The 13,767-nt window shown below is 39.3% G+C and overlaps 2 protein-coding genes across 3 annotated transcripts in view; both read left to right on the top strand.

The window, feature by feature from the left end:
* The window catches only part of LOC119647131 (putative gamma-glutamylcyclotransferase CG2811), a 42,443-nt gene that overhangs the window by 8,787 nt on the left and 19,889 nt on the right, over positions 1–13,767 (top strand). The gene's annotated exons all lie outside the window — the stretch shown is intronic.
* Positions 1–13,767, top strand: part of LOC119647129 (troponin C-akin-1 protein) — a 22,554-nt gene extending 8,787 nt beyond the window's left edge. Inside the window, exons 1-3 of one of the 2 annotated variants that reach the window (XM_038047918.1) lie at positions 11,793–12,089; positions 13,023–13,342; positions 13,405–13,767. In XM_038047918.1, the coding sequence (XP_037903846.1) occupies positions 12,075–12,089; positions 13,023–13,342; positions 13,405–13,576 (507 nt within the window). In that variant the 5' untranslated portion in view covers positions 11,793–12,074 and the 3' untranslated portion in view covers positions 13,577–13,767. Of the gene's footprint in view, positions 1–11,792; positions 12,090–13,022; positions 13,343–13,404 lie in introns of those variants that run through there. The other variant, XM_038047919.1, reaches the window with a different exon arrangement.

Genomic DNA, 13,767 nt, shown 5'->3' with positions numbered 1-13,767 from the left:
GTATGTCCCTTTATCATATCGTGTGTATATTTTCCCTGCCTAAGCTCGCCTTCTCTGTATGAGGATTTTTTCGACAGATTATCAGAGGCCCTAACCGTTTTGTTTCCCTCACTTCCTTTCATCCTCTGTGGTGACTTTAATCTTCCTATGATCTCCTGGCCTTCCCTCCCTCCCTAATAACTCGACCCACCCTTCCCTTCCTCTATCCACTTTCCTGTACACCTGTGGCGCCCTCCAATTTAACCTTCCTAGAAACCACTTAGATCGCACTCTTGACCTTGTCCTCTCTAACCTTCCTGTACGTTATCTTTCCCAATCCCTTCATGCTCCGTCTTACGTTGCTCCTGACGCCCATCATCCTGCTTTTGAGTTCGATGTTCAGATATCCCGACTCCATTCTCCTGTCGCTCGCAAGCCTACCAGGTTCAACTTTCATAAGGCGTACTTCGAAGGTCTGAACTCAGCCCTGGCGTCAATCAAGTGGGTCCCCCTGCTCTCTCCATTTACATGTGACCAAGTACTCAACCCTTTCTATACCATTTTATCTGATCTTCTTCCTTGTTACGTTCCCTCCTCTTCTAAGTGCTTATGCTCTTACCCCGTCTGTCAAAAACAGACTGCGAGAAAGAAGTTCCTGCCTTCTAGAAACGTTGCTGACTTAGTTTTTTTTCAAATCCCTTCGTTCCTCGGTCAAATCCTTGATACGTAAGTCCAGAAACGAATATTTGTCCAGCGTGGAAGACTCACTAAAGCGCGGAAATCTGAAACCTTTCTGGTCCCACATTCGCAACTCCCGCTGCGTTGCCCAGTTATCCCCTCCGTCCATTAAATTCTCTGGCTTCTCAGCTAACTCCCCCCCAACTATCTTGTGATTTACTCTGCCGCTACTTTTCGTCAGTCTATGTTCCTCCCCCTTCCTCCGAATCCCTCCCGATAGTAGATGTAGCCTGCCCCGCATCGCCTACCATTCCCCTTCTTATCTCTATTCTTGTCGAATACTTCATTGGCGAACTTGAAGTCGGACCTGGCTACGATGATCTTCCAAACCTCTTTTTGCTCAAAACTGGTAAGTCCATCTCCCTCTCCCTATCTCTTATTTTCAACAAAAGCCTTGAAGAGAATACTTTTCCCAGCTTGTGGAAAGAGGCTCTCATTATCCCCATTCACAAAAGTGGTGATCGTTCGCTTGTCGAGAATTACCGTCCCATTTCCCTCCTCTCCTCCTGTTCCAAAATCCTGGAAAGATATGTCAGCGACTGGTTGTCCGCCCACTTTGGCCAACACATAGTGAAAGAGCAACACGGCTTCGTTAAACGTAGGTCCACTGCCTCCAACCTGCTTGACTTTACCAACTTTGCCGCCAAATGTCTAAATTCACGGCAAGAAGTGCATACCATTTACACTGACTTCGCGAAAGCCTTCGACACTGTAAATCACAAGATACTTCTATCCAAACTCTTGTCCCTAAACGTTCCCATACCACTTGTTTTATGGCTTGCCTCTTACTTTTCCCACCGATCCTGCCGCATCTCTTTTGACGGCTGTACTTCCCGCTCCTTCTCCCCCTCTTCTGGCGTCCCACAGGAGTCTATTCTGGGTCCTTTGCTATTTTTATTTTTTATTAACGACCTTCCTCCCCTCCTTACTTGGCCCTGTTTGCTCTATGCAGACGACTTTAAGCTGTTTTCCGCTATATCGTCGCCTATGGACTGTGTTTCCCTTCAGAATAACCTGGACACTCTGGTTCGTTGGTGCTCGACTAATGGTTTAGCGGTAAACGTCAGAAAGTGCCACTCTATGTGCTACTCCCTAAAATTCTCACCCACTTCTTTCTCCTACTAGCTTGACGGACATTCCTTACCCTGCTTAAATTCCACTCAAGACCTCGGAGTCACTTTCGACAATAAGCTCCGCTTTGACACCCATTGCCTCGATGTCATCAATCGAGCAGCAAAATTCCCTCTTCTTTAAGAAAAGCTTCCCTCGTGTGGATTACCCCTCCTGCTTCCGCTTTCTAAACCTTCCCTTCCTACAACAGCGTAGATCCTATCTGGATCTATGCACATTCTTTAAACTTTCCTCGGGTCTGATGGACTGCTCCGCCGCTGACGAGATCACCTGCCGTCCTGCGTCTTATAACACACGTAACGCAGACATTTTCAACGTGCCCTTCGCGGAGCTCGAAGTCTATTTTCATTCCCCGATTCCCAGGCTTTGCCGAAATTATAATGCAAAACAGCTTGGCCCTTTTAACTTCCCTACTTTAAGTAGTTTTAAACGTAGCATAAGTTTTTTGCTTTCTCCTCCTCCTGAGGACAATAATTAACTGGAATTTTCTCTGTTTGTTGTCCGTTAATTAAATAAATAAATTAATGGTCAGTTAAGGTTTTATGGCTAAAAATCGCATTCTACTTTTTAAATGCGTTTTTCTTGAAACTGCATCTTGAAAATCGGCTGCCATCATAGTCCAAAATCTATCCAACGAAATTCTTTGAAATTTTCACGACTTATTCGGAATATATTTCTACGGTCCCCAAACTAGGACAATTACGATTCATTCAGTAGTTTTTTTTTATTCATTGAAGAAGCCGTGAAAAAACACCATAATTCACAAAAAAAGTTTAACACGGCACCAAAAATTTAGCTTTTAATATTTTTTAATAATCCTAGTTTGCGGACTGTAGTTAAGTCTGTATGTTAAAATGCCGTTTAGTTTTTTTTTCTTTAAGATGATCACAGCGCTCTCTAGCGTGGCAGCAGAGAAACCCCTTTTTTTTGGATATGGGTGCATAAATTGCCCCGTATTTCAATAACCAACTATGCTATCGGGGTGGAAAAATTACTATAAACGCTCAAGATATTAATAAATCTATGGTGAAAGATTCGTATTTGTACTCGTATCTCTATCCAGTTCTTGACAAAAAATTTCCAAAGAAAGCCAAAAAAAAACGGCCTTCACACGGGATGACCCCCTTAACCGATTTTTCATAGGTGAGCCCGCGTGCTTAACCTCCGACTGATTATTATTTAAATTTTCAATTTGTCTGAGACCGTGAATTCTTATCACTTCGGAAATTAGAGATACGAGTAATGATTGCGTTAGAACCGCAGACTGACTCTCATTTATCAAATTTGTCCAATTTATGAGAAGTTTTAATAGCTGCCATCAATCTACATTCGTCCACGCGGGAGGAATGTGATCCAATTTATCAAATATTATATTTAAGTTGAAGTCAGTTGTCATGCGAATGACTTAATTCTTTTAAAAAAAAATTTATGCCAACTGCAATTAGATCTGCATTTACTGACATTTTACCGAATGCAATTCTAGACAGTGGAGCAATTAACTGGATGCTCTTCTCGCATCTTAAGCCGGTTCCATCTTTGTGTTACTGGACCAGTCAGATTTATTTGTATATTGCGCATCGTGTTGTGTACAAATGTTATGTTATCTAGACGTAAACCTACACGCGCGCTGAAAAATTTTCAAATTTTTTTTCATATTATATTTATTTCAGACGTCATACATATAAAGATACAATAGATACCCCGCCAAGTATCTACAATCGCCTGACCAGCCCGGTGCGATAAAGATATTGTCATGGGCGTAGAGGGATTCGAGATTGAATTTATGGGAGCCTTAGTAAAGTACGTTTGCTGTGCAAGCTACAGCTTGATTTGTGCAGTTAATCATTACATAAAGTCCCCAAGACTTCTTTGAATGTTTGGAAAAGACTAGGCGCACTTTTACACTCGCAGATGTGTAAAATAAGCTCATCACCAGGCAAACGCTTTATTAATCGCGTGTTTGGCTACGTCACGAGTCGTGTCTGCTTGGCACACTCTACGCCACTGGTGAATTGTATACGTGACATATTTTGAGAATGTAAATGAACTTTATGGAGCGCCTCCCGCCCATTCTACGGCATTACATCTACTCAAGGTCAATGAGCGAGAGACGTGGAAAACTGCTTTCCTTCCATGCCGGTGCTGATAGGAGAATAAACCGGTATGGAAGGGGGTTGGTTTGCAAGTTATCAATGGAAAGTGAAATGACTTGTGTCAGCAACCCCTGTCATAATCTGCTGAAGGGTGTGTGCACGGTACCTGCCTCACCAGATCTTGCGCAGTTGAACACACCATCGACAGTGTATAAATAATTTTGTCGCTTTCAAAAAATACATGTACACTGGGTGCTACGAAAAAGTGTTCATTATATAATGGAAATTGATGAGACATTCCAATCACTTCATGATATAATGGCTATGATATCTCCAATAATTTTCGCAAAAAGTAGAAATTCTAATCAGATACCTTACATGCTGCTGAAATTGCGGATTTAAATTTAATTGCTTCTATTTTCATTCCTGGATGTACGTCCATTACAAAATGAGGCCCAACTTAGGCCAAAGGTTTTTTAGGTTCACGACCCAATGTTCTTTAGGTTTCCAGATAGTGAAGTTGTGGAAAGTAGCTCATTCCGGATACAAATTTCATTTTTTGGGTGTCGGATTATTATTATTATTATTCTGTTAAGGGAAAGTCGCACCGCGTCCTTGAAGAACTATTGTGCCCCTTTTACTGGTTACAGTGTACCTGTTGATCATAGTATCTCAAGCAGGCCTGTAACCGTTAGGAACTTTAGTATGTTCCCCACTTTCAGAAGTTTCAGCTTTGCATCTGGTATTAAGTGTTCTCCCAGATGTATCGACCTACTTTGCACAAGTGCCGGACACTGTCCCAGGACGTGCATAGAGGTTTCGTCCTCCTTCTCACAGAACCTGCAGGCAGTGTCCGTAGATATCCCTAGTTTCCCTAGGTGATAGTTTAGCCAGGTGTGACCAGTGAGAATTCCCACTATGATTCGGCGGTTCTTTTTGATGAGGTTTAAGCAATCCTTTGTACGCATGGGTTAGTATCTCCCAATAAGCACCCTGGACTGCTCCATCCATGGTAGGCCCGCCCAATATAGTTCCCTCAACCGTTTCTCTTCGTTTCTTAGATTCATAGCCATGAAACCGTTTCCGATTCCACAGAAGGGTTCTGGCCCGTGTAAAGGCATCCCTGCTCCCTTCTTGGCTAGTTCATCCGCTGCCTCATTGCCTTCCAACCCAGCATGACCTGGAACCCAAAGTATCCAGACTTTGTTGGACGAGCCGAGTGTATTCAGTCTCTCAAGGCATTCCTATACCAGTTTAGAGTTCACCTGGTTAGACCTAAATGCCTTAATCGCTGCTTGGCTATCGGTGAGAATAGCTATATTGTGCCCCTTGTAGTTCCTTTGCAGATTAAAGGAGGCACATTTGTCTATGGCGTAAATTTCCGCCTGGAATATGCTAGTGTACCTGCCCATTGGCTCAAAGTACATTTTCCTTGGACCAATGACACCGGCACCCGTTCCCTCTGCTGTGTCCGTCAGTGTACCAAGTAATCAGTTGCTGGTTTAAGCCGTATGTCGCAGCCACGCTCTCCCAGTTTGCCTTGTTATTCCAACGTGTTTCAAACTTCTTATCGAAGTAAAACCTCGTTGTCATGTTGTCCCTCGGTATCAGTAATTCGGGATATCGCCTAGAAAGGATATCAATCATCCTTCGATTTAGGCAGCTCCCCGCCTCACTCATACTACCGGCCATCCTGAATATTGATCTCCTTGCCTTCATCTGTATGTGCAGATGGAGAGGGGTTAATCCCAGAAGGACCTCCAGGGATGCCGTTGGGCATGTCCTCATTGCCCCACTGATACACACGCAAGCCAGCCTTTGGAGCTTATGTAATTCCCTGGCTTGTGTGCTGAGTTGGGTTCTTTCTGCCCAGATTATCGCTCCATAGGTAATCATTGGCCTTACTATTGCAGTATATATCCAAAGTAGTATCTTCGGGCTGTAACCCCATTTTTTTCCTGCTATGGATCTGCAAGTCATCAGAGCCCTCGTGGCTTTCCGACAAGTGTTTCCGATATGTGTCTTCTAGAGTAATTTTTGGTCTAGCGTGATTCCCAAATATTCGACCTCTGTTTCACGTTTCACCTCCATATCATGTAATGTTATGGCTTTCAGGTGATCCAGCTTACGCCTCCTAGTGAATGGTACTATGGTGGTTTTGGTTGGCTGTCGGATAGAGATGCATCAGTGTCTCAACCCGAATTGAGTAAAATCGTAATCACGATTACGTGAATATGATCACGAATTGTAATTATAACCAGCTTCTCGTGATTACGATTGTAATCACGAAATTACGATTGTAATCACGTAATCATGCAATCATAATTCTGTATTTTCAAATGCGATTGCTTGATCTCGTTGTTGATTTCCAGCTGAGATGAGTTTGAGGAGATGATATTAAGGATGATTTGCGATGGTTGGTGCTGCTGATGGCTTCTTTTAGTAGTGTGGTGTAAAGGGTACTTCTCGTCAGCCATAATGGATGACTAGAGAGAATAAATAATGAAATCATATAAGAGGCGTTGGTCTTTCTACAAGGCGGAGGGGCAGTGTTCTGCATAATGTTCTTGAAATTTGCAATTATTGTATGAATTTCGTAATTCGGAACAGTAGAAAGGAATGAAAGTAATTACAACAATTGCAATCGAGTTAATACAGATGAAAAATTTGCAATTTTGGAATTAGTTTTGAGCATTATTGAAATGGTTAGGATGATCTAATTTGGTGGACAACTGAGATGTTGAGTGGCTTGCGACCGCTCCGCTAATCAAGTGGTGCCATCCCCAGGCCCAAAGGACTTTGACAAGATTTCCGATCGATCCCAGATAGAACAGTGGATGAAATCGATATATGAGAATTTGTCTTCTGATAGTTTATTAGAAAGATGCTTGGATGTACACACTCAAAAGCTGTATTTGGATTCAGCCTCTAAAACATTTGCATTCGGGCCAGCGGGTGGTTGAAATTGCTACCCACTTAGCACTAATGATCTTCAACGAACGATTTTTGCCCATTTTGACCCATGAGACCAATTTCAAAATAATGAAAATCCCAAATGGGAAAACATAGCCAACGGAACACTTATTAGCGAGAAATAAATCTTTAAGGTTTTATGTGAAACTAAACCTAATTATTATAGAATCGAGTCGATGTCTGTCTGTCTGTCACATCCGATTTATTTGGAAACGGCTGGACTGACTGTCACGAAAATTGATGAGAGCTGGTGGTCTGTGGATCCATACATACAACAAGTGGCGCCATTTTTTGTTTATTGGGGGGGGGGGCTCTCTCCGTATATGCAAAAGGAGATTGTATTTTTTTTTCTCAGAATGTGGCCATGCGGGATATCAAACGAAAGCGCTCAACTAGTACTTTTCGACACATTTAATCTCGGATGAAATGTAAGGGAGTGAGGACTCAAAATATGACCCTCATGAAGTGTAGCAGGTCACACTCTCAGAGTCTATCCAAACAAAAAATCTGAAAAAATCACAATGGTGTATCTAAACGAAATCTAGGCCCCAAAATACATCCGGTTCCGATATCTGCACAAATAGAGTTAATAATGGTATATTAGCATATTTCAGAAATTGAGTCAGGAAACCGTCCCTCCTCCTTAAGTTCATGCTAGAAGGAAATCCAACTATTATTAACAAAGTTGTAGAAGATGAAACTCTTACAGTTTATGTGAATTTCCTACATTCGAAAATGTGTGAGTTCACATCAATGGGAGGTCGCAGGGAAACGTTTCGTTTCAGTTTATTAATCATTTATATATCAATATGAATTACTCAAGGCACACATATCTTCTTCTTCTTTTTCTTTTTCTTCAGCCTTTGTCCCGTTCATATGAATTTATATGGATATGTAAATGAAGCTTTGGTGTTGTGCCTAATTCAGATAGATATTTTTGTACATTGAACAAGCGGTATTAAATGTATGTACTTTATATGTACATATGTATACTTTTCTGCACGAAGTAAATGGAAAATATACATGCATACAGAATACAGTATTGGTTAATAGGCAATATTTGTTTGTTAACGTGTGCATAATATCTACCTTTGTAATAGGTATGCATACTATATCTTGTAGTTTGAAAAAAAATATAAATAAATATTTTGGGTTTTTAGTCATATACGAATGGAAAAATGTGCGTAGAAAGTTTCTCACATAAGATGAAAACAAAACCTTTATATCCGAAGCGCCAGCTTCCGGTATTCCGACTTGTTTTTTATTTCGGATAGATAAAATGACCCTTCAGGTGCCACAAAGTTGCTCAAGACATTTGCATAAGGACTAGGGTAAGGACGTGAGAAAAATGCGTATTTTTCAAAAATATCTTTGAAAAGTTAAAACATTTACAAATTAAAAAATCATTAGATTATCTTGTGTGGTTGCTTTGCAATTAATTACCAAAAATAAGCCTGAAATTTAGGCTTTACGGTAGAAGACTGCCTTAAGGGGGGAAACTACATTAGGAGGTTTTAAGAATGGATTTTTTTTTATTGCATAGATCGTTAACTTAGCTATCCCATAATGCCCTGCAAAAATTTCAAAGTGAAATTCCTGTTTTATGCCCTTATGTACGTAATCTTGCAGCGGTGTGTGAGATATGATATTTATAATTACCTGGAGTCTGTCCATTGTGCGAGTGCATTTGTATTTGTTGTAATTTTGTCTGTAAGTAAGAGTGAGATATGTCTCAAGGCGACTTTTCAAAAAAATTTGGAGGTATGCTTCTACATGAAATTATAAATATATTGAATACTAGCTGACCCGGCAGACTTCGAACTGCCTCAATCGATTTGTCAGCTCGAACGATAATATTATGGCTATCAGATGGCATCCGATCCAATGCTTTTTTGAACATGTTTACTAAATTGTTATTCTGATGCAGAAACATTTGTAATTCATTGACAATGGTTCTCTTCACTGTTGCATTGTGAGCACGACGATTATCAACTTCCGCATCTGAATTGCCCATAAAATAAATTTGTAAAAATTGATAATCTGCATCAGGTACTGGTAACAGTGTCCCCAATAAGTGATAAATTTGTCCTTGGATCTGTAATTTTTAAAAATTTGTCGATTAATTATTTCCGATACATACATTTTAATACATATTGAATATTATAAAAAAATATTATATACCAGAACCTTGAAAGTGGGCATGAAATTGTCCTGTATAATATGTGTAGCGCCAAATGATATCATCTGGAAACAGCTGTTATATTTCTGAATGTCGGCCAAGAAGTGCTTAGAATCATTTCCAATCCCAGAAACTAAAGATCGTAAAGGATCTGGTGGTGGGAGCAATTGTGGCAATTTTACTTCGCCTCCAGCACAACATAATCCAGTAGATTCATGAGTGTATTTTAATGCCTTACAATATTTACAAATTATTTTCATTTCCCCAATTGTTACCGATTTGTCAGCAGTATAATCAATTGCCAGATCATAGTGCAATGCAGCTCGTTCAAGAATCACAGGAGCATTCCGTCTGCGGATTCGATCAATTTCATTATGTCGTGATTGCTGTTGTTGTGGTTGCATTCTAAGCCTATCTACTTCATTATCACTCACTAAATAACGCAATTCTGACATTGCAATACGACTATTTTCTTGATCTGTCTCTCTCTGGTCATCAGTGCGGTTAGCACCTGATGTAGCTCTTCGCACATTTGATTGACTGCGACGACCTAAGTCAGGTCGTCTTCTCCTCGGCATCATAAATTGTAAATAATCAAAGTGAGAAAATTTTTCGCTCACTTAGCAGTAAAGTGTCACAATCGCAAAATATCAAAAAAAGGAGCACATTTCCTGGAATGTCATTATCACAAAGGATCGCCAAGGTAAAGAAAATTCTCGCGCACTCATAGATATCGTAACACAATATCGTAATACTTCTTTCCGTGTTCTAAAGTGCAAGAGGATGGATTGACATATTAGTTGGTTGTCAAATCTAATGTCAAATATTATCGTTGCATTCAGAATTTGTAACAAAACTTAATATCTAGTCTAGGTCTAGGTAGTCTAGTTTGGTCTTGAAATATTTATGGAAATTCAGAGAAGGGAACAAAAATAGTAAAATCGAAATTCTATTTTCCAATACAACATGTTCTAAGCTGTGAAACATTTGATGTCTTTTGTCTTTTTAGAAATAAAAGATTGTTACTTGGTTGTAATATGAGGTCCGATGAACATAGTGAGTGATTGAACTTTATTGAATATCAATAAAGTTCAAATTGACTTTAAATTTTATTTAGCAAAAAACGTTTATATGGGAAGAAGAAAAGTGCTGTTTTTAGGGTTTTACAGGCAATTATTCGAATTTTTCTCACCTTCCCTAGACCTTCACGGACATTTCAAAACCAAGATAAGATAAATCCGTTCAGCCGTTCATCATTTATATTTGTTTTATCATTTTTGATGTTCATCACATTGTGTTGTATCCACATTCAATATAGAGTTATTTAATTGCATTCAGTTTATTTTGCAACGCATTTAGAAAATCACAAATAAATACCCTAATAAAAAGAAAGAATTTTTAGCAAAACTATCAAATTGGTTGGGAGAAGTACTAAAAGTAATAAAAGTGTGGTTTTAATAGAAAAAAATAATTATCGTTGGAATGACAGATTTGCTTGAATGCTAGCCTTTTGGTTTTGTTGGCCCAGATTGGAATGTAAATATCTTATACTCGAGTGAACAGAGGACAATAATTTATGTTGGATAGCATTCATACTTACAAGGGTAGCAAAAGATTTTGAATATTCCCCTCGAACTTTGGTTTTGTTGTTTTTGTACCGGTTTTCTACAGATAATAAGTTATCCTTTATCTATTATAATAAATCAGTTTACAAACCACTAGCTTGCTCGCGTGTTTGATGCTGACAATTTTCACAATATGCAGGTAAAACCTGTTTTTATTAATTTTTTGCACAGTTGTTATTGTTTTTAAGCTTTTGTGTAAACACAGAACCTTAAAAATTGGTTTACTGTCTGTCTGTCTGTCCGTCACACGCATTTTTCTCGGAGACGGTTATAGCGATTGACACCAAATTTGGTAGAAAGGTGGGAACTGTGGACGCTCACGCATATAGTGAGTTACATCCTTTTACGAATTTAAGGGGGGGGGGTAAATTTTTTTTTTCATCAAATATAGTCATGTGGGGTATCAAATTAAAGGTCTCGGTTAGTACTTTTCGAAGCCAGTCTTAGTTTTGCCTTTTGTTGAAAAGGTGGGGAGTGCGGGGGGTGAAAGTGGTAATTTTTTTAACGAACCCATTCTCAGAAACTACCCAATCGAAAAATCTGAAAAAAATCAGGGGGCTGCCACTATATGGTCCCTAGGCTCCGAAATACCCTCCATACCGATATTTGTTGAAATAAAGTTAATAATAGTACATTACTATAATTTTCAGTAATTGACAGGAAACCCCCCCCCCCTTTAAGTTCACCCTAGAATCACAGAATTTTGCAGCAGTGTAGGCTACAGTATAGAGCTGCCAAATTTGGTGAAAATTGCACTATTACTAACAAAGTTATACTAGGTAAAAACTGTCGTTCCTCTGCAAATTCAAGACTATGAATGTCAATATCACTTGAAGGTGGCTATTTTCACATATTATATGTATATTTTACGTGCTACATGCTAATGGGGTACATGCACACTCAAATCTCTTTGTAAAAGAAATACACAAAACCTTTCATACCTGAAGCGTCTAGCTTCAATTCTCAGCCGGTTTTATAGTAGAATACTGTGTTCACTCACTGTAGAATGAAGTGGTGTGCACGAGTCGTGCCCACCAGTTTTGAGTTGCTATCAGCTAGCAATTTGAGACACTGTTGAGGCATTTGGCTTCATGTTATCGCAGCACAGCGCTGGAGAGTTTTCGACGGGTATCCAGGAAGCAGAACGCGTTTTGAGTCCGCCACTAGCGAACGTTCGATGTATCTCTGCTCCTGATACCTGTGCATTTTTACTTTTATATTATCAGCGGCTAGTGCTCAGGACTGTTAAACTACGTGCAGAAACTGTGTTAACTAGTTCCATAAGTGCATAAAGCTTAATCGAGTTTGTCTTTAGTTCGTTTACAAAATTAAAGTGTGTTTTTCGAAAAACAGATAATGTGTAATATAAGGGTAGGTATTTCGGGCGCATCACGCGCTCTACTACCATTGATGGTGATTTTGCGTACGTTGACAATGGCGTCGCAATTCGGGGCATTTTGGCATTTATACACCTGAGGCATTCCAGTTGCTATCTGTGGCTGAAGCAGTGCAAAGCAAAGCAAAGTACTTAGTAGTATGGTAATTACTCTATTTTGTATCTTACGTACCGGCATCGTTATGTAATCAGTATCGACATTATTCTTTCCAGAAGATTAGCTAATGCTTCCATTAATTACTGTTAGGCCCGTATAGCTTTGTCATGGCTATTAGTAGCATGCAACACAATTTGACCTGCAGAAAGTTAGCCTGTGCATACGGGCAGGGTAATTGCGCAGGGAGGTATCAAAAACAACACAGCCCTCGTAATACATATTTGGATAAATTGTATTGCATCTGCTACTCATTTAGTGGGTATAGAAGTGAAACCTGTTTAGTAAATAAACAACAATAATAAGAAACCAGAATTGGAAAATGCCAAATACCGCGGTAGTTTTCATTTGGTACATCGAAGATTGAAATGGTTGCTTTTCAAATTTTCTGATAGTAATGTTGAAGGCTTATGGCGAATAGTTTTTTTTTTAAAAATGATTGATTGAATCTGTGGAAATTCTTTTCCATGAAAAAAAAATTTTCTGTCCAACTTTTGTTATATAACTGCCAGGAACGGGAGCACGAGGCCCCGATGAATTGATAGTGGGAAATACATTTTGAATGATTCTGAAGATGCAGAGAGAAGTAGATAATTGGAACATGGATTAAGGAAAGGTTTTCTTATTGCACATGCCGCACATTTTGTATGATAGCTCTTGAGGGGTTTAGAAATTGAGCAAAATTGTCTATGAATACCAAAGCCACTTAAATTGACTTAAACTGATTCTAGATTTGTTTTTTTTGCGTTTAAAGAAAGCATCATCTGCCTTGAACAAACTGTTCGTTTATGGTGCACTTAAATATGGCGAACCGAATCATTCCATTTTATTGAATCGTGGCAATGGATTTGCACGGTACTGGTGTCGAGCGACGACTATGGAGAAGTTTCCATTGGTCATTGCCACGCGTTATAATATACCATTCTTGATCAAGAAAGCCGGAACTGGCAATTATGTAATTGGCGAAATCTACGAAGTGGATGATAGAATGCTCAACTCACTGGATAGCCTTGAAGATTGTCAGGATATTTATACTCGAGAGTTGCTGGATATGAATATTGGAGTTGGTGAAGGGTAAGCTGCTTATAAAAGCAAGTGACTCGTCTAGGTTATATCAATTTTGAATATATTTTCAGCACTGTTCCTTGCTGGGTGTATCTTCTGCAAAAATATCCAGAAAAACTCCTGAATTTACCGTACATTTCGCAGTATAAGAACAGTGCCCAGCATCCATACACGCACAGAAACAAAAGGACTCACAAACATCCTCCAAATGAGGATCTTACCTACAATGTTTCTTCACAATAAAAACTCATTTTCTTTTGGTGATAAAAAAAAACGTACGCAAAGGAACTGTGACTGAACGATCAATTCGTCGTATCATGGTCGTTGTATTTTTTAAGAATTTTATTATTAGCTCGAAAATCTACTTTTTATTTTTACCAATTAAATTGTACTTTATTAGTGCGAAGATAATTAAAAAATGAGATTGAATTTAA

The sequence above is a fragment of the Hermetia illucens genome, chromosome 1 (genome assembly GCF_905115235.1).
Source record: "Hermetia illucens chromosome 1, iHerIll2.2.curated.20191125, whole genome shotgun sequence".
Lineage (NCBI taxonomy): Eukaryota > Metazoa > Arthropoda > Insecta > Diptera > Stratiomyidae > Hermetia > Hermetia illucens.
The sequence above is the reverse complement of the archived record's forward strand: the minus strand, read 5'-3'. Positions and strand labels throughout refer to the sequence as shown.